Source organism: Mixophyes fleayi, chromosome 8, assembly GCF_038048845.1.
Source record: "Mixophyes fleayi isolate aMixFle1 chromosome 8, aMixFle1.hap1, whole genome shotgun sequence".
In the NCBI taxonomy this organism is placed as follows: domain Eukaryota; kingdom Metazoa; phylum Chordata; class Amphibia; order Anura; family Limnodynastidae; genus Mixophyes; species Mixophyes fleayi.
In genome coordinates this window covers 108,845,839-108,865,877 of record NC_134409.1, presented here as the reverse complement: position 1 = coordinate 108,865,877, position 20,039 = coordinate 108,845,839, and the positions used below count along the sequence as shown (strand labels likewise).

At 41.0% G+C, this 20,039-nt stretch overlaps 1 protein-coding gene across 1 annotated transcript; it reads right to left on the bottom strand.

Annotated features, from left to right (window-relative positions):
* Positions 1 to 4,453: 4,453 nt before the first annotated feature.
* Positions 4,454 to 18,106, bottom strand: RAB43 (RAB43, member RAS oncogene family). Its single transcript, XM_075183140.1, has 3 exons — positions 17,776 to 18,106; positions 10,279 to 10,462; positions 4,454 to 5,524 (listed from the first exon to the last, which is right to left on the bottom strand). Exons 1-3 carry the CDS (start codon positions 17,965 to 17,967, stop codon positions 5,271 to 5,273), a joined length of 630 nt encoding a protein of 209 aa, XP_075039241.1. The 5' UTR covers positions 17,968 to 18,106; the 3' UTR covers positions 4,454 to 5,270.
* Between the last annotated feature and the right edge of the window lie 1,933 nt (positions 18,107 to 20,039).

Below are 20,039 nucleotides of genomic sequence, written 5' to 3'. Positions count from 1 at the left end.
CAGGCAACTGGCTGGAGACTGTTTCTGCAAAATATGCAATCTAGCTCCAGGGCATTCCTATTCCCAAACACATAATGAAGTATGTTGAAGGAACATGAAATGAATATCATACCTGGGCTACTTTACCAGAGTTGATATGGTATAGCCAAGGAATTAGAAGATCGATTTAGCTACCTGGAACAATCATAGGGGGATAATTAGCCTGGTATTACAGAGTAAGTCTTGGTGATATTTCAGTTTGAGGTTGCATTTAAAAATGAAATTTAATTCAAGAAGCTTCTTCATATTGTTGGGAATTGTTTAAGTCTATGGCTTCTGTTTTATCTATCTTAATTTTGTAACCAGTAGAGCACTATACTGTAACTCCAGTAAGTAGGTTTGTCAATTCAGCAAGTGTTTTATACAATGTAAGCAAGATAGTTTGCGTAGAGTACTATTTTATATTCTGAACAAGCTGTACATTTGCCCTGTACCTGGATTTGATCATAGTCTAATCACCAAAGGTTCAATGAAGATTAAAGTGGATAGATGGCAGGCCTGATGAGCACTGAGATATAGGCATTATCAAGAAAGCATTAGACATTGAAAGCAGATGTGTTGCTTATACACTACTGCACATTAGACATAGCTGAGCACACAGCACCTCTTTACTGTTACAGCTGTACGATTTCTTTTATATTCCTCTTTTTTTTACATGTCTGCATGAAGTTGACCATCTCCTGGACCCCTATGAGTATTCAGAACAGCCAATATACAGGCAGGAGCATGCTAATGGCGCCATACATACATACATACATACATACATACATACATACATACGACAGGTGCCAGCTTTCAGTACATTGGCTCTGACTGATCATATCTGTGTCACAGGAACGTCTGCTCACAGCAGCATCTAACTTAATGTGTGTGCAAGGAATAATAGGATTTTTACTTACCATAAAATCAATTTCTCTGACTTTCTCTGTTTTGTACAATTTAAGAACTGGGAATGAGATGTGTAAATTACAGACCAGAGTGGAGGAGTGTGTGTCTAGGATGGCTGCATTGTGTATATTGTGTCCAGCGTGGTGCCTCCATGTGTAAACATTGGATTTTGCCAAGCTATTTTTTTTTTCCCCCTAATGTACAGGTGTTTTGTTAAATTAAACATTGGAAGTATATCAAACATTGCTAGTACAAGAATACATTTCTGTATTCCTTCTGGGCAGAAGTACATTCCACCAAAGAAATCTGACCCTCAATGCCCAACCTGGACAGCACTTCCTTGATCTGGAACATGTCTCTGGGTTAAATGTTTATGACAGCACTGGGGCTAAGTGGTTAGCACTTCTGCCTTACAGCACTGGGATCATGAGTTCAATTCCCAAACATGGCCTTATCTGTGTGCAGTTTGCATGGGTTTCCTCCCACACTACAAAACACATACTAGTAGGTTAATTGGCTGCTATCAAATTAGTGTCTCTCTGTCTGTGTGTATGTTAGGGAATTTAGACTGTAAGCTCCAATGGGGCAGGGACTAATGTGAATGAGTTCACTGTAAAGTATTGCAAAATTAGTGGCGCTATATAAATAAAGGGTGATGACCTGCTTTCCAAGTTGGCTGTAATGAGATGAAAGGCCTTGAATCAATCTTCTCCTAAGCCCCAAATGTTATATGTTGCCAGATATAGCACTTTAGTTACAGTTGGTGTAAATTTCTGGGCAGGGGCATGTTTAATGTAGCATAGAGACAACTTAACACTGTAGCAAGAAGAAGCATGCATGATGGGTATGATCATACATCTTTCATATCAGGTATAGTTCAGACCAATTTCATTATAAGGGGAATTTGAGGAAATCCCCTGGCTCTGTTTTGGTGGACTAAACTATACACCTATCAGCTTCAACATTAAAACCACTACCTATTGTGTAGGTCCCCCTTATGCCACCAAAACAGCTGTACCTGCTCAAGGCATGGACCTTTGAAGGTGTCCTGTGGAATATGACACCAAGATGTTGGCAGCAGCTCCTTTAAGTCATGTAGCTTTCATGATTTTGACTTGTTTTTGTAGCACAACCCACAGCTGCTGGATCGGATTGAGATCTGGGGAAATTTAGAGCTTATGTTAACACCTTGAACTCTGTAATGTTCCTGAACAATTTTTGTAGTGTGGCAGGTCCATTATCCTGCTGAAAGAGACAACTGTCATCAGGGAATACCATTGCTGTACTTTGACACATACCGGCTACCTTAACATCGTTGCAGACAAAGTAACAGATTTCCCAGCAGAACATGTCCCAGAGCATCACACTACCCTCCATTGGCATGATTCATCAGAACAGGCCACCTTCTTCCATTGCTATATGGTCCAGTTGTGGTGCTCACATGCCCATTGTAGGTGCTTTCAGTAGTGGACAGGAGTCAGCATGCACATCAATGAGCCTTGGGTCCTGATGACCCTGTCGCTAGTTCACTGCTTGTCCTTCATTGGTCTAATTTCGGAAGTTACTAACCACTGCATATTGGTATCATCCCCCACAAAATCTGTTTTTGGAGACATTCTGACCCAGTCATCTAGCCATCACAAATTGCCCATTGTCAAAGTCGCTCAGATATTTCCCCGTGTCCATTTTTCCTACTTCCAATACATCAAATTTAAGAACTGACTGTTCTCTTGCTGCCTAATATATCAAACCCCTTGACAGGTGCCATTGTAACAAGATCAATGTTATTCACTTCACTTGTCAGTGGGGTTTTTTTTTTTTTATATAAACACTTTTATTAGTAACATCTTAAAATTCTTGAAAGGTACATCAGTTACATAGTTTTTACATATATTGATACAGGATGTACAACACTCAGTGCTTTTACAGTAGGAAATTAACTGCACCGATCTGGAACTGTAAAGATGTCATTTTTAACATTTCAAACAGTGGAGGAAAAGAGAGAAAAGGAACGGGTGTGATATAGGATAATAGGGGGAGGGAGGGTGGGTGGAAGAATAGGGAATTCACGCAACAAGCTAGAAGGAATGGTCTTAGGTGGTGGTTCTGCTCCAGGTTCCTGCCAGAATTGGTGCAAAGGTTGGTTGAGTTAAGAAGCCCATAGGGACCAGACTTTATAGAAGGACACAGAGGAGCCCCTCAGTATGCTGGTGATATGTTCCATCTGATAGCTATGCCAAACCCAACCACAGACCATCTGGAGTGTTTGGTGTGAAATGTTTCCAGGCAGCAGCTATTTGACGAGTGTCAGCGCTAATGATATGTCGGAGGAGTTTGTGGGCATTAGAGGGGAGATCTGGTAGAGGCAGTGGTAACAGGACATGCTTAGGATCGGAGGGTATGGGGATGTCAAGGATTGCTGAAGCTAGTGTGAGGACTGCTGTCTAGTATGGGCGTATTTTGGGACAATCCCACCAAATATGCACGAAGGTTCCAGTTTGGCTACACCTTCTCCAACAAGCAGCACTTGTTTGTGGGTATATAGTGTGTAATCTGGAGGGAACATCATACCATCTATGGAGTAATGTTTTGGCATTTTTCCTTGATGCGGACACTTATGGAGCAGCGCACTGTCCACTCAAAAATATGGCGGGAGATTCAAATAACATAAGGTTCCTATAGAACCTTGTGGCTATGTAATTCTGCACAGTTATGGTACAGAAAAGTCATATTTGCATGTACCTCTGCAGTGTAAGCAAAATGAATGAAGATTGCCATAAACATCCTATAGACACACACTGTGCGAGGTTGCTACGAATGCTGGAGGGTAACCGAATCTCCCCCAATATTTGTAATAAATGTAAACCACCTGCCTCTCTCAGAAACACCTTCCTTGGTGGCCTTTCACTCATTGCTCACCTCTACTGCCTCAGGTGCCACCAGATATTAAAGCCAACTGAAATAGTATATGAAGCTGAGGACTTGAGGACTTCTCCTGACGAAGTCCTCAAGGATGAAACGCGTAGAGGTGATTGTGGAATATCTGTGAGGATCACACTGATATGATATCCCCACTTGGATGCTAGATACCTACTGATTTATGCCTGAAAACTTTTCAGTTCTGGTACGTGTAATTTTAATGTTTTGGAAATAAACATTTTACACCATGGAAGCGCCCCTGTCTTTTTGATGTTATAGGTGCGTTGCTGTTTCCCCGTGGAGATCGGGTGTTTGAAGGGAATGACGCGCAGAGTACGGTCTGCTGGTGTTTAAAGTATCGTGGACTTGTACAACGATTAAGAATTAGCACCACCAAATACTGAACTTTTAACTTTCGTGCGCACCGTTTCTGTATCATATATATATATATATACATACATACATACATACATACATTACACACACACACACACACACACTTTAGGCTTCTGTGAAAAGAATCCACTTTTTAGTAACCCTCAAGACAATCCATTTTTTGTTCCTGTATTCAGGACTTTGCTCAATTTTCTGACACAAGAGTCACGCGTGCATTTAAAATTATTTATTTCAAACTCATTTGCTGGTGATAAATATATATCTATTTAAGAGCAGAAAAAAAACAAAAAACCTTCCTAAGTCAAATTTCAGAAATTATCTGACCTGTTAAGAGATAGTATTTAATGATTAAGACATTGCACATAATTCCCAGTCTTGAAATGTTCTGTACGTCGCCCCAAAAGGTTTTAAAAATTCAGGAATGACTCCAAGTAATAAGCCCAAGGATTGGGTATTGAAAAGAAAAAAAAAAAAATTGTTCCAAGTTTTACAAACTTTAGAAAAAAAATGTCTGCAAAAACGCAGGTGGTCCTACAAGTATTGTACGGTCTGTGGCTCACTGCCACATTCTGAAAGAATTTCATACAGGAGTTATTAAAATCACGTGGTACTTCAAAGAATCAACTAGGGTTCTGAACCCAGTGACTAAAAGGCATTCGGTGTGGTACAGTGTGCAGGACTGCCAGGCTCTGCGTAATTCACAGCTGTGGAAGCCAGTTCCACAACATTTTCAGTTATTGATCCCTTACCTACTCCTGTCTACATAATTTAAAGTTTCAGGTAGAACTTTGAAAATAACAGTTGAGCAGGTTTTCTAAGAACATGGGAGGACATATATAGCAGAGTTAGGCAGCCAGTATTTCCATGCTACAGTTGAACTATAACTCCCAAGATGGAATCAACAAAACATGTTGGGAGACGTAGTTCAACAACTGGAGTGCCAATAACCGGATGACACAATCTATAGCCATACTAATTCCAGGCAATTATAGAATTGGCTACCTATAATATGCTAATAAAAGCATTCATCAACAGCCACAACTCCAAGATTCTCCAGCCATGTCTTTGCTATCGAGTTTTATGCTGTCTGTGGATTTTTCACTGAATACTGGCCCGCCGTGCCGCATCATCAGCTCCGTGGCCATCTTCACAAAGGCCTCTTCCACGTTGCTGGAATCCTTGGCGGATGTCTCAATGGCACTGATGATGTCATAATGTTTGGCCAAGTCTTCGGCTTCATCGAGCTGGACTTCTCGAAATTCATGCATATCAGACTTGTTACCTGTGGGGCGAGAGGCAGCAGTTAGAAGGGTGACCTTATACTTCCTCAAAGGCTATATCATCCTTTATTTACACAGCACTGTACAGAGAATACTTGTTATTCACATTAGTACCTACACCCCATTGGAGCTTGCATTCTAAATTCCCTAACACAGACACACTAAGGTTAATTCAGTATGTTTTGGAGTGTGGGAGGAAAAGCAAGCAAACATGGGGAGAACATGAAAACTCCCCACACAAGGTCTTGGTTGGGAATTGAATGCATGACTACAATACTGTGAGGCAGAAATGCTAACCCCTGTGACTATATATAATAATGTATACAGAATTTCACCACCTCTAGCTCAGTAAGTAATGTTTTTCTGCCGATTTTATTACTTATTGTTTCTTTGCCACCACCCCACCCCCAAGCAAAAATAATGTAGAGTTATAGGCATAAACAAACACTAAATTACTACATTTTCAGCACAGTGCCTAAGGCAGCATCAGCTCTAAACATAGACCTGTGTACTATCCACAATAGGCAGTTTCCAGGAAGTGGTACTAAGCTTTTGTTAGTGTACAATGATACAATGACAATGTATCAGGACCCCTCCATTTCTATTTTCGAATGCTATAAATGATATTTTTTATATATAAAAGACACAGTTTTAAAATATTTTTACTATAAGATTTGTACCAGGATTTTTTTTTTTTTTCCTTTAATGGGCAAGTATACAGTACATGTTTTCTTATTCAGTATACTGGATGTCACGGATTATATTCACTTTTATATTTTTCATCAATTATTTACATTACGCCACCAATTCTGCAGAGCTCTCACTCACATCAGTACCTGCCCCAGTGGATCTTACAGTCTAAATTCCCTAACACACACAGGCTAGGGTTAATCTTATCAGCCAATTTAACCTACTTGTACGTTTTTGGAGTGTTGGAGGAAATCCGTGGGCGCGGAGGAAACTCACACAAACATTGGGGGACCATATAAACAGATAGTTTGAAAAAAATCTCATTGCTTTTTATTTCCTCTTCATTACCAAATGGTTACGTTTTTTTAGCGCATGATAAATTTAGCAGCTTCTGACATCTCTCTAGAGCAGTGTTGGCTAACCTGTGACACTCCAGGTGTTTGTGAAACTACAAGTCCCAGCATACCCTTCCAGCAATAAGCTGCTATATATTGTCAAAGCATGCTGGGACTTGTAGTTCACAAACACCTGGAGTGTCACAGGTTAGCCAACACTGGTCTAGAGAAAGAGACCTTAAATATATGTAGGGGAAAATGGAGAAGTCTGGGGGAAACAAGTGTCTCCCAAGGCACCAGTTCTCAGGCCACACCAGAAATACATTATTATTGTAGATGTGTAAGGTGCCACAGTACACACACACTTTGCTTTCTTTCAGCACAGGTGAATTTATTAGCTTACTGGGACATTAATTATTCTATGTTCCTGTGAGGGAATCAGGACATTGTACACAACATTACACTGCCAAATCAAACATTGTTTTAGTCTGGTGCTAGTAGGGAACTGAACCCATTCCAGATACTCCACCTGTTTTGCCCTCTATTATAACAAGTTTTCCAGGCTCTGAAGCAAAGTACCATTCCTATTGCAGTATGCTTCCCTCAACATACTTCACTAGGAAGCGGGTTCATGGCATGAAACACCAAACAGCAGCACAATGATTAGCATTGCTGCCTCACCATGCTGGGGTTATGGAGTTCATTCCCGACTAGGGTCCTTCCTGTGTGGTGTTTGAGAGGAAATTGGAGTGCCTGGAGAAAACCTACAAAGTCAAAAAACATACCGTTACATTAATTGGCTGTGGACTTAAATGGACCATAGGGCAGTGGATCCCAAACTTTCTCAGTTCGAGGCACCCTTAGGGTCTCCATAATTTTTTCAAGGCACCCCTAAGCCAAAATAATTACCGGGTAGTCCCCTGACTTGCTTACAACTGGCCCTGGCCGAGGCACCCCTGTGAGATCACCGCGGCACCCCAGGGAGACGCGGCGCACAGTTTGGGAACCACTGCCATAGCGTCTGTGTGTGCTTCGGAACTTAGACTGTAAGCTCCAATGGGGGCAGAGACCGCTGTGGATGATTCTGCAGCACTACATAATATGGTGCCATTATGTAAATAATAATGGAGGCCAAACAGTTCAGTCTTGGTCTCCTACCATAGAATCTTCCTCCAAATGCTTTTGAGCAAACCAAGTGAGGTTTCATGTGGTTGATGTCCTACTCTAGACAAACTCACAGTTTGCGCCATAGTCTCTCCATTTTTTAGGATGGACTTGACAGTGGTCCAGGCGATATTAAATCTTTAAAGTCATCTTATATCTGCTGTGATCAATGCTTTTAAATAACCTTTTAATCAGATTTGCTTAAATGCCTTTAAACTCTAGGACAAACTACCTGTTTGGATATGCACCAATTATAGAACTAGACCTCTCAGATTGGTATCGTTATTGTGAGATCAACTGAAACCGTTTCGGTTGTACAAAGTGACTTCTAAAGACAACAGATTACTCCAGGGTTGATTTCAGGTTCATCTTACTGACAGAAGGGGTGAATGCTTGCAGCGGCTGGCTAGGTTGGAGGGCAAGGGGGCATCACCCCTACCCTGGGCCAATCCCATACTGGCTACCTTGGGCTGGGTCACTAGGCTACCTGCATTTTTCCCTTTAAAATGTTCCTAATAGGCTGCTGGGTCCAGTCTCGCCCCCCTTCCCCAGGGATAAATGTACCAGCTCTCCCCTGAATGCTTGTGTAATGAAATGTCATTTATTGGTTATTAAATCAAAAAAAATGTTTGAGCTTTACTTGACAGCATTTTCTATTGAGCTGTGGTAAGAATTACCTAATCAATTTTTATTCCATGGTGTAAGAAAATAAAAAATGCCAAAGGACTGAATGCTTCTTCTAACCACTGCAATGACAATCAGGGAAGCGATTTCAATATCATTATGAAAAAACAAGCACAGCCCTGACTTCCACTCTGCTTAGTCAATAGATAACCTGTTTCTTAATAGGTTTTCAGCTGCCTTTATTGACAGAACAATTCCTTTGTGCCGTTTATGAGTGTTGAGGATGATAAAGGGCATATGGATCTCCTGGGGACAGCTGGATGACAGCTTAGTCATGGCCATGGATAACAGGTGTTAGTGGATTGTTATTACACTCAGGAAACAATAAGGCCTAGAGAAGAATATATTCATCGTAAGGACCCAGACAATTCACCTTTTCTCTACACAGGTTCTACTACAGGCCAGAGGAGTATAACCCTCCAATGCCGACTAACAATTATATTCCATCTTCAGACAATAAGCTAGTTAACATCCTCCTGCAACTTAATGCAAATAGTGTTTTTATTGATTGAATCCATCTGTACTTTTCAGACATTTATATCGGGCGAGGTTGATTTGTATTCTGGACACATTTGTATCCAATGGAGAGAGCTGCTGTAATCCATGGCAACAAATATTTAAACCACACGATATAAACCCAGGATATAGTCGGAATGTCGACAATGAACATATTGACATTCAAAATGTTGACACCATAACGTCAACATGTTCATTAGGTTGACGGGGTTAAAATGTAGACAGTCACAATGTCGATATAAGCATTATATTTAAACCAGCAATGATGTGGCTTTCCCCTGCCCATAATGCTAAACCAGCCCCAGGCTGGTCACAAGGGGCTGGATTCCCTAGCGAGAACAGGAACCCCCCCCCCGCCAGTCCTCTTGGTGCACTACAGGTCCCAGCATGACCAGGCTGTAATTAAGTGTCTGGGCATGTTGGTTCTTGTAGTACTACAAGCACCAGCATACCCATGGCTTGCCAGGGCATGCTGGCACTTGAGAAGAAATGTGCACCTAAAAGAATAAAAATGTAAATAAAACACAAACCGTTGTAAACAGTGCTTTACTTGAAATAAATTCACACCAAAACATCCCTCATGTATCCTATTTATTGCTCATCTACATCCAACGTCATCTGTACTAGATCCAGTGATCCTTGCTTGGCAAAACAAACATGGGAATTTCCCACAGCCTGAACTCGTTGTGGGAAATCCCCATGTAATAATAGGACCAGTGCAGCTCACCATGCGGTGGACTCTTCAGAGCTAGTATTGCAGAGTATTCCTGAGTTTTGTATTTTTGCAAAGAAACCATGGATGTATTACAGATGTAGACCATGAATGTATTTATTGTTTTTATTCTGCAAGATCATTGGATCTAATGTAGATAATAAATAATAGGGTGACGTAGGGATGTTTGGGGTGTTTTTATTTCAATTAAAGTTCTGTTTACAACAGTGTGTACTTTATTTACATTTTTCTTTGTGTGCACTACAGGTCCTAGCAGGCATGGCAGTCATGGGTATGCTGGTACTTGTAGAACTACTCATCCACTAACCCCCTCATCCACTAGCCTGACCATGCTAGTGGGGGAGGTCTTGTTCCATCCCCATACTGACCAGCCTAGGACTGGTTTAGCATTATGGGCAGGGGCAACCCATGCTGCGGTTTCCCTTCTCACAGTGCCACCAGCCCAGCTGGTAAAGCCTAGCGCTGGTAATAATAAAATCGGAGGGACTCCACGCTTTTTGTCCCTCCAGTTTTGCTAGTACCTGCCTAGGCTGGCAGCATTAGGGTTGATTAAGAAGCTTGGGGGCCACTCTTTTTTACATTTAATTCCGTTAAATACAAACACCTCGTAAAACAAGTGCAAACTTTCACACACCTATCAGCAGCTGCACGATGTTAGAGCCAGCGTACTTCTTGACATCCTCTATCCAGCGAGGGATGGACACAAATGATTTCTTCTTGGTAATGTCATAGGCGATGATGGCACCGTTGGCGCTCCTGTAGTAACTCTGCGTTATGGTGCGAAAGCGTTCTTGTCCAGCCGTGTCCCAGATCTGCAACTGGTGAACAGAAAAAACACAACGACATCTGTAATGTGCAATCACCAACTTATTCTACATTTGTAGTACGCCACTTCATTCCATGTATGGCTTCGCGGAGGACACAAACGTTGCAGGACAGTACACAGAATCACATCAAAGTCTTAACACTTTCCAGTCGGAACTGGATCACCAGACGTTGCCCACCATAAACATTTACCATTATACTGAATATCACTAGAATTCCTTCAAAAGGTTTCACGTAACAGCAAATTGTATTAAAATTCAGAAAGAAAAAAGAAAAGAAAAAAATTACACCAATCAAAAGGTATGAACCAATTTTCAGTTGCTTTCATAAATCACCCCATCACACAATAAAGAAGCCTATTCAGCAGACTGAAACATCTGCACTTTCAGAGTATTTGCTTATGAAAACATGAAGTCCCGGGTTAGAGGGAGTTTACTCTGGCACAATAGCTCTGGTATATTGATTTACCTGTTCTGCAGTCAACCGCTCATCTTTGCAGCTGTGTTACCCGACACCTCAAATTGATTGGATCATCTCTAAGCTTGAAAGTGCAACTAGTACAAGCTGATCTTAAATTGCACAACACTTTAAACAACCACTAAACCTAAAATTCAAGCGGACGTATCAAAAAGAACAGCTGCTAAAACGTACAAACGTAGAATGTGTGCAGAATTCAGGAGCTTATATGTAATTATGTTAAGCATCTCAAATTCTGTCAATGCATGAGAAAATTATATACACACACAGTATATTAAGTTTAGCTGTCCGTTAAAGAAAACTTGAAAGTTTTTAGAAAATTTGTTATAGCACCTAGTGCACTTTGTAAACAGAATAGAAGAAAAAAGTTCTTTCCACACTTTCTACAGTAGAGGAAGATAATATTAAAAACATTAGATGCTGTAAGCGAATACTGTGACTCTGGATGAGTCAGTCCACATATTGCTAAATACTCAAGCCCAAGGCACGGGAACTGTGATATAAATATAATTGAATAAAGGGAGGGGTTCATACTTCGCTCAGGTCCCTCTGGTCTAACTGTACTATTACAGCCGTGTGAGGCATCCAAAAGTATCTTGGTCACAAGAAATATTGCAATGGCACAATCAAATTGCAAGTGATGAGTCTGCAGAATTCTCCCTATGAAGCTGTGAAACTACAATGTAGCTACAAAGTTCTGGGGGCATTTTTGACCCTCCTGGTACTAAAAAAAAGTTTCTGTAACCTGCAGCAATAAACAATATAAAGTCAAGCCACTATTATTATTATTATTATTATCCTTTATTTGTTAGGCGCCACAAGATTTCAGCAGCGCCGTACACCATACAAACAGTACACTATACAGGGTGAAACAGTACAAAACAATAAACAGAGATACCAGTACTTCAGGAACTCCAGGCAGTAAAGCAATAAACACGGAGCAGAAGAACAGGTGAGGAGACAGGAGGAAAGAGGGCCCTGCTCAAGTGAGCTTACATCCTAAGGGAGGGAAAACAGAACAGGCACAAGGGGAGCGAGTGGAGGAGATGAAGGGGTTATGCGGATGGTTGGTAGGCTTTAAGGAAGAGGTGGGTTTACAGTGCACGTTTGAAGGAGCACAGAGTAGAAGAGAGGCGGATGGAACGAGGGAGGTCATTCCAGTGAAGGGGGGGCAGCACGGGAAAAATCTTGGATTCTGGAGTGGGAAGAGGTGATAAGAGTGGAGGAGAGGCGTCGATCATTGGCTGAGCGCAGGGAGCGGGCAGGAGTGTGAATGGAGAGGTGGTTAGAGATGTAGGGGGCTGTAAAGTGGGAGAGATCCTTGTAAGTGGTGGTGAGGAGTTTGAAAAGGATTCTGTAGGGGAAGGGAAGCCAGTGTAAGGCGAGGCAGAGAGGGGAGGCAGAGGAGGAGCGGCGTGAGAGGAAGATGAGTCTTGTGGCCGCATTGAGTACAGAGCGGAGGGGAGAGAGATGTGAGATATCACATAAAACAAAAACAAAAAAAAAACTATGGATTATATTTCGATTCTTGAATTATCGTTTATTAATTTCCTTGCTCATGAAGTCTATAGTTAATACAGAAACCGCCAAGAACAAAGTTTCACAAACATTAAGAAACTTCGACATTTAATTGATAGGTCATGCTGTATACAATACATAAGCTTATGTGGCAATTGCTGCTACTTAAAGAGATTAAATAAAACCTATTATCTGAGACTACTTCCAAACAAAGATATTTCTTGATCTGGCTGCGTGTTCGTGATTAATCATAGGTCCAAAGACTACAATTACACGTGGACAGGCAGCATTTTCCTAGTTTATAAAGTCCCATTTAAAAAGAGGATTTTTCTAAATGAAACATTGCTATAAATTGAAAAATATTTGTCCTTCAGACATTTTACAAAATCTACATACAATAAAATTAGGCTTGATTTTTACATGTAAAGTAAATAAATCATTCTGCCTTACATTAATGTAATGGCTCAGTGGTTAGCACTGCCTCACAGCACTGGGGTCATGAGTTCTCAACCTTGGCCTTATCTGTGAGGAGTTTGTATGTTCTCCCCGTGTTTGCATGGGTTTCCTCCAAGTGCTCTGGTTTACTCCCACACTCCAAATACATACTGGTAGGTTAATTGGCTACTATCAAATTGACGTGTGCGTGTGTGTGTGTGTGTGTGTGTGTGTGTGTGTGTTAAGGAATTTAGACTGTAAGGCCCAATGGGGCAGGGACTGATTTGAGCGAGCTGCGGAATTAGTGGCGCTATATAAATAAATGGTGATGATGACAAAGTGGGAGCAGCCATGCCAGTTCAGACAAACATGGGGACAAATGATTATATTGAGAATGCAGCCCATCAGTACCAGTAGAGAATTGTCTCCGTGATGTCACCAGTTTTTACTGAATTGATGAGCTGCATCCTCATCAATTAAACCTTCTTCACCACACACCATTTAAAAGTCCAACTATATTAAATTCAGTGTTAAAACTACATGTAGCAAAAACTGTCTACATGTGGTCTTAGCACCAATCTTTAGAGGCCAACTCCCATTTCAGTAAATGTGTATTATCCCATCACTATCCTATTATCTAGATCAGTGATGGGCAAACTTTTTCAGGAGCGGGCCAAATAAAAAAGTAAAACTTTAGGCGGGCCAATATAATTTATTAAAAAACTCAAATATTGAAATATATAAGACAATTTTTTTTGAATGGGGCGGGAGGGTGTTATAGAGCAGTGTTACCTCTATAAGTGCAGCGATCGTACAGACACAGCACTTATTTCAGCAGGTTGATGCAGATCCGTCTTCCTGGTGAGCCACTAACTGACAACACAGCAGCCAATCGAAATCCGCCTTAGTATATGGCCCAGCCCATCTCTTCTCACATGACTTTCAGCCATTAGGGGGCGGGCAGGTGTTTGAGTGATTGACATACGAAGTGTCCTTTTAAGAAGGAGGATGAAGTGTAATGAAGGAAATACCTGGGAAGGCATAAAAATGAAGGTTCTGACACACAGGGTCGGCCCTAATAATTTTATGCATATTTTAATGCTGTAGTTTGTCCATCACTGATCTAGAGCATTATATTTCTTCTACATGCAAAAGTATCCCTGACATCAGCAAATTAAAACTACCAATAATAAATATAGATAGAATCCTGCTGGGAGCTTGACTTGGAAATTAAGATTAGGTGGTGTCTGGTTGTACTGTACTAGAAGATATAGGAAAGTTTGAAAGAAAAGTGAAAGAGTCAGAGACCTAGTGTAGAACGAGGCTGCATAGGAATGGGTTAAGGTGTCTAAATAGCGTTTCCATCTATGAGCAGATGTTTCACGGGAATTCAAATTTCACAACTTCTCCAACAGATACAGCAATAAAACAATACGGTAACTGGAGGTATTTCAGTATCACAAAGACGCTTACCCATTTTATCAAATTACAGAGAAGAACGGGACAATATTAAATGCAGCAGCTGGATTATATAGAAAATAAAAGACAAATGATGTGGTATAAGGTCTCAATGTCATTCGCCTACATTTTCCATGCTGCCACTTCTACATTTCCACCACTGGCTTTAAAGGGAAATAAATCACCAATTTCAGAACAATGTTTTGCAGATCACCCGATGAGGACGCTCAAAATAAAAAACTCATTCATAATGACCATTTGATAAAACTGTACATTATGACATTAACCGCGTACAGCCCAAACTTCCTGTTCCTTTATTATATCTGTTAGAAACATTATATTATTCCTTTGTAATGAGTCTGTTAATTGATAAATTTGATGTCTATTTTCCAAACTCTAACCGGGAAAATTACCATGTAGTCTGGCACAATACAACGAACCATCATCAGCTATTTATATAGCGCCACTAATTCCGCAGCGCTGTACAGAGAACTCATTCACATCAGTCCCTGCCCCATTGGGGCTTACAGTCTAAATTCCCTAACACGGACAGACAGGACAGACAGGACAGACAGGACAGACAGGACAGACAGGACAGACAGGACAGACAGGACAGACAGGACAGACAGGACAGACAGGACAGAGACTAGGGTCAATTTTGATAGCAGCCAATTAACCTACTAGTATGTTTTGGAGTGTGGGAGGAAACCCACGCAAACACGGGGAGAACATATTATCCATATACAGAATAGATACTCCGAATAGTTTTTTTGTTTACTCTTAACGCCATAAGTTTTACAACCTTCATTTCACACATATATAAACCAATATTTCTTTAAACTAGAACATCCATATGATGAAGTTTGCCGAGTATATAAAAGTCGCCCATTATTATTATAGGGATCCTATTGTCACCAATTCAGGAGTACCAGTAGACTGAATTCTAAGAAGACTATAACAAAGTTATTTTTCCAGTGGCAAAATCTAGAAAGGTCTAGGACAGTGTTGGCTAGCCTGTGACACTCCAGGTGTTTGTGAAACTACAAGTCCCAGAATGCCTTGCCAATATATAGCAGCTTATTGCTGGAAGGGTATGCTGGGACTTGTAGTTTCACAACACCTGGAGTGTCACAGATTAGCCAACACTGGTCTAGGAATAGCAAGCCTCACTTACTGTATATCATCAGCCTCTGGCTCTTTATTTCTCTCCTCACTTATGCCGAGGTGACAATTGCCCTAGCTCGCCATAAGCAGTCACCTGACATGACCAGTTGTGGCAACCATTAGGAAAGTCCCAAAACTGATCTGCATATATGAAGTTTGCAAAAGGAGAAAGTCTCTTTAGCCCAGGAAACAAGATTCTGCCAAGGCTGATCTATATCTTCAGATGTATCTTCTAAGTCTACTTATTTCTCATGTTTTACCCTTTTCCTCCAGTGCCCTTACAAGAACACACATCTCCAGTTTCAAGACACCCAATAGTGTAGAGAGCCCAGCCTAAACACCCCATTATCATATCCTCCAAATGTTAGATTATTGGCCGACGTATGCAACATTGTTAGTGCAGACAGGACCCCAGAGCATGGCTCAGAACTGCACAGAGTCTCTAACTAGACAAACAGATGAAAAGATAAAGCTGGCATTAGCCAAAGAATACAGCCCCCCCCCCCCCCAATTGTACCTTAAAAAGATGCTGCATGCTATGACTTCTTAGAAAATAACGAAAGGACTTTTTTATTCTGTAAAGCAGGGCTTTGACTAGTGTTCATGCAGCATCCCCATATAGTTACTTAAAATGTTGACTGAATAAATTGCAAGCTGGCTCTTCCTAACATGAAATGACAAAAAAATCATGAAGAGCAAGGGAAGAAAATTAACAGTGTATATGGCAGATTACCCATGTTAGCAGAATGAATATATATATATATATATATATATATATATATATATATATATATATATATAGTAGCCACTACACCAAAATCTGACACCATATGAACCACTTCAATCACAATCTTTAAAAGTGTCAAATCAGCTTTGGTCACTGCATCTAGACAATGCCAGCTTACTCTCCCCCCAACCACTGCAAACAGAACCCTCTAGGAGTTGCTCCTATAATGATATACTAGGTAGACCAACAGCTGTACTATGTTCATTCTTTGAATAAGAAGCCATAGTCTAGACAAGAGTCTTCCTTACTGGACTGTCTGATCATTGTGTATGAAAGGCTCTGGGTAACACCTGTCCTCACTATTGTGTCCATCAAACCAGAAAATCAAGTAATTCAATAGCAAATACCTGACACACTGATAAAACAAATATTTCACAATTAAAAAAAAACAAAAACAAAACAGATTTTACCAGCAGATGTAAGCAGTTATAAAATGTATCCCTGGGTCTGAAAATAAAATTATGAAACATATTTTGTTAAATGGGTAGGTAAATCAAAGTTTCGAGTAATACATAACATGGTAGACTGATTTTAATTTCTCCTCAGTGTCCGAGGTGAGTCATTTCTGACCCAATTTCCCTGAAATTTCAGGGACAACTACATGAATGGAGGACACTGTTACATGAAGGTTTCTTGACACCAATGTCACATTCTACGTACTGATAAATCAATGTTTGTAAAAGAAACAGCAGGATGTGACAGTTCTGCTTTCCACTCTGGCCTGTGATCTAAGCAACACACTGTACAAAACTGCTGGGACAAAGACATAGGAAATGACAACTGCTGCCCCCATGACCTCACCTTCCCCGACAACCCCCATAGAATCTATTGTGCAACTTGTTATTGTTAAACCATACCTAAAAGCACATGAAACATAAATGGGGCACTCTTCCTGGAAATAGTTCCAGTGCTGTCCAAATATCAATTAAGTGTTGTAATCCTCCAATCTTCTCTTCAGAGATCAGATAAAAACAAAGTCAGCAGAGTTCACTAATCCAGAAAGCAGTGTAGAGGTCGGGGGTTTCCTGTTGTTCAGGGCCAGAAACATACGTGTACAAGTGTGTACGGTACATAACACCCCCATTTGTAAAATACTGAAGAGGATGATAAGCACTGACGTTATTTACAGACACACAGACAGTGATGTGCTAGTGGAGAAGTCCATGATGGTCTTTTACACATTACACAAGAAATACAGCAGATTTCTGAAACACAAGTTTGTTTACTTTTTGCAAAATAAATAAATATCAAACTGTATCAACCTCAGATATTATCTTGGGACACCTGCCACATAGTTTACCAAGTTCTATAGACAGTTTGATACACAACAAATAGACTTGACCAACCTGATGCTCTCCAGGTGTTGTGTAACTATAATAAGTCTTTGCAACAAACAAGGCATGCTGGAACTTATAGTCCTATGTGACACAGGCAAGCGACTCCCACACTTGGCCCGGCGCCTCTCACCTTAATCCGTTTCCCCTGGATGTCCAGGGTCTTCATGGTAAAGTCTACACCGATAGTGTTTCCCTGTCGTTCCACGAACACGCCGCTCTTAAACCGCTGCACCACGCACGTCTTCCCCACGCCGGCATCCCCGATCAGCACGATCTTGAAGAGGAAATCATAGGCATCGTCCGAGTCCAGTGGATTGGACATGCCGGGGTCCCGGGAACCGACACCACCTCCAGCAGCCCGTGACGTGGTGCGAACACCCGCTGATCTGACAACGCGGAACTGCAGGACCCCTCTATGATCTGAAGACACACGGGCTGCCCCTCTACGGCGCCTTGATCAGATACACGGCAAGTAATAGACCACTTGCACATAGCCGTCCATCTCATTGCCTGTCTCGGCTGTAATGTAACCGATACACCACTTGCAAATAGATGTCCAAGCTACTGCCGGACTGTAATTACACGTAAAGGATACACCATGTTCACAAAGCAACTTTTGTTATTGCCTGTTTGAATCATAAAATATATTTCTTAGAGCCTTAGATACGCTGAATCTACTGCACACACAGTCTATCATGGACATTGATGCATCTCAACTTGTACCATTGTAATTTACAATTTTATCACACTGGAAGTTCTTGAACATACTTCATGCAATCTGTCCCCAATTACCAGATTTAAACATGGAAATGTTCCTATTTTTCAATACTGGCCAACTGTGCTGTGTAATTAAGTACTCTATTATATGCAGTTCTCACTATCCTTTCTTACTTGATTGACTTTATAAGTTATTAAAGAGCATAATAAATGCATAAATAAATAGAAAAATACAGTGTGATGTCCAAAAAATAATCAACACAAAAATCCACCTCTGGCTTGATGCTATTAGAAGAGTTTAAACAGAAAATCCATTGTAAACAAGGATAGGAATTATACAGAGCTTTAATTATCATCATCTATTTATTTATATAGCACCACTAATTTTGCAGCACTGTACAGATAACTCATTCACATCAGTCCCTGCCCCATTGGAGCTTACAAACTAAATCCCCTAACTTACACACACACACACACACACACACACACAACCCACAAGCGCCACACAGATAAGGCCATGGTCAGGAAACAAACTCATGACCCCAGTGCTGTGAGACAGCAGTGCTAACCACTAAGCCACCGTGCTGCCCACTTTATAAGCTATTTTCAATATAATTATGTGGCATTCACAAAAAGAATTGTTTAAATTTTACAATGAACCATATAAAAAAATAATATAACAGCATACTTGCCAACTTTTGAAAATTCATTTCAGGGAGAAATTAAAAACCATTGTGGGCGTGCCCTGTCCCGCCCACTGGGCGTGCCCTGTCCCGCCCACTGGGCGTGCCCCAGCTCAATCATGGTTGCAAACTCTCCCGGGACATCTGTGAGACTCCCATAATACTGGGAAATCTCCTGGACTCCCGGGAGAGTACTGTAAAATCCTGAATTTACCTTTGGAGTTCGCGGAGGAGTCCTCTTTTCAAACTGCGTATGCGCCGGTGACATCATCGGCGTGATGACGCGACGCACCCAATATTCCAGAAGACCCCGGCCTTTGTGGAGCACGGATCTCCAACACCTAGCAGCTGAACTGGTAATGTTATTTACTTTAACTGTTAAAGTTTAAAAGTAAATGACATTATAACAGAAATTTCAATTGGGGCAGAATGTCTGCATAATTCAGCTTTCAATTCACCATAATGTATAATGCCCATGTCATGCTTTCTTATATTTCTTTTACACCACAACCTGGTACAATAGTTAATTTAACTATTGTACCAGGTTGTGGTGTAAAAGAAATTTAACAAAACATGACATGTGCATTATACATTATGGTGAATTGAAAGCTGAATTATGCAGACATTCTGCCCCAATTAAAATTTCTGTTATAATGTCATTTACTTTTAAACTTTAACAGTTTAAAGTAAATACTGGGATTCCCCTGGTTATTCCCCAGATGAATCGGCCTATTGAGGATGTGCTCACTCCCCCAGTCCTCCAGCATGATTCCCCGGCTCCCTCTTGACTCCATCCTGCCTCATCGCCCCTCTATGTGGCCGGCAGGATGTCCGAATTCCCCACGCCCTCCCCTGACAGTTTCCTCCAGTTCCCCCTGCCCAGGTTACCAGCCGCCTCACACAGACAACAAGCTGCTGTACCCCGGCGTCTGGGTGCTTAATAAAGGCAACATAATGGAAACATTTTTGGGAGGAAATACATAAAACTGTATTA

Coding starts and splice junctions, on each gene's coding strand:
- RAB43 (XM_075183140.1), bottom strand. CDS start 17,967: ATGTCCAATCCACTGGACTCGGACGATGCCTATGATTTCCTCTTCAAG. Junction 10,463..17,775: donor TCCAGGGGAAACGGATTAAG/GTGAGAGGCGCC, acceptor TCTGTTCACCAG/TTGCAGATCTGGGACACGGC. Junction 5,525..10,278: donor CATCGTGCAGCTGCTGATAG/GTGTGTGAAAGT, acceptor CTCGCCCCACAG/GTAACAAGTCTGATATGCAT.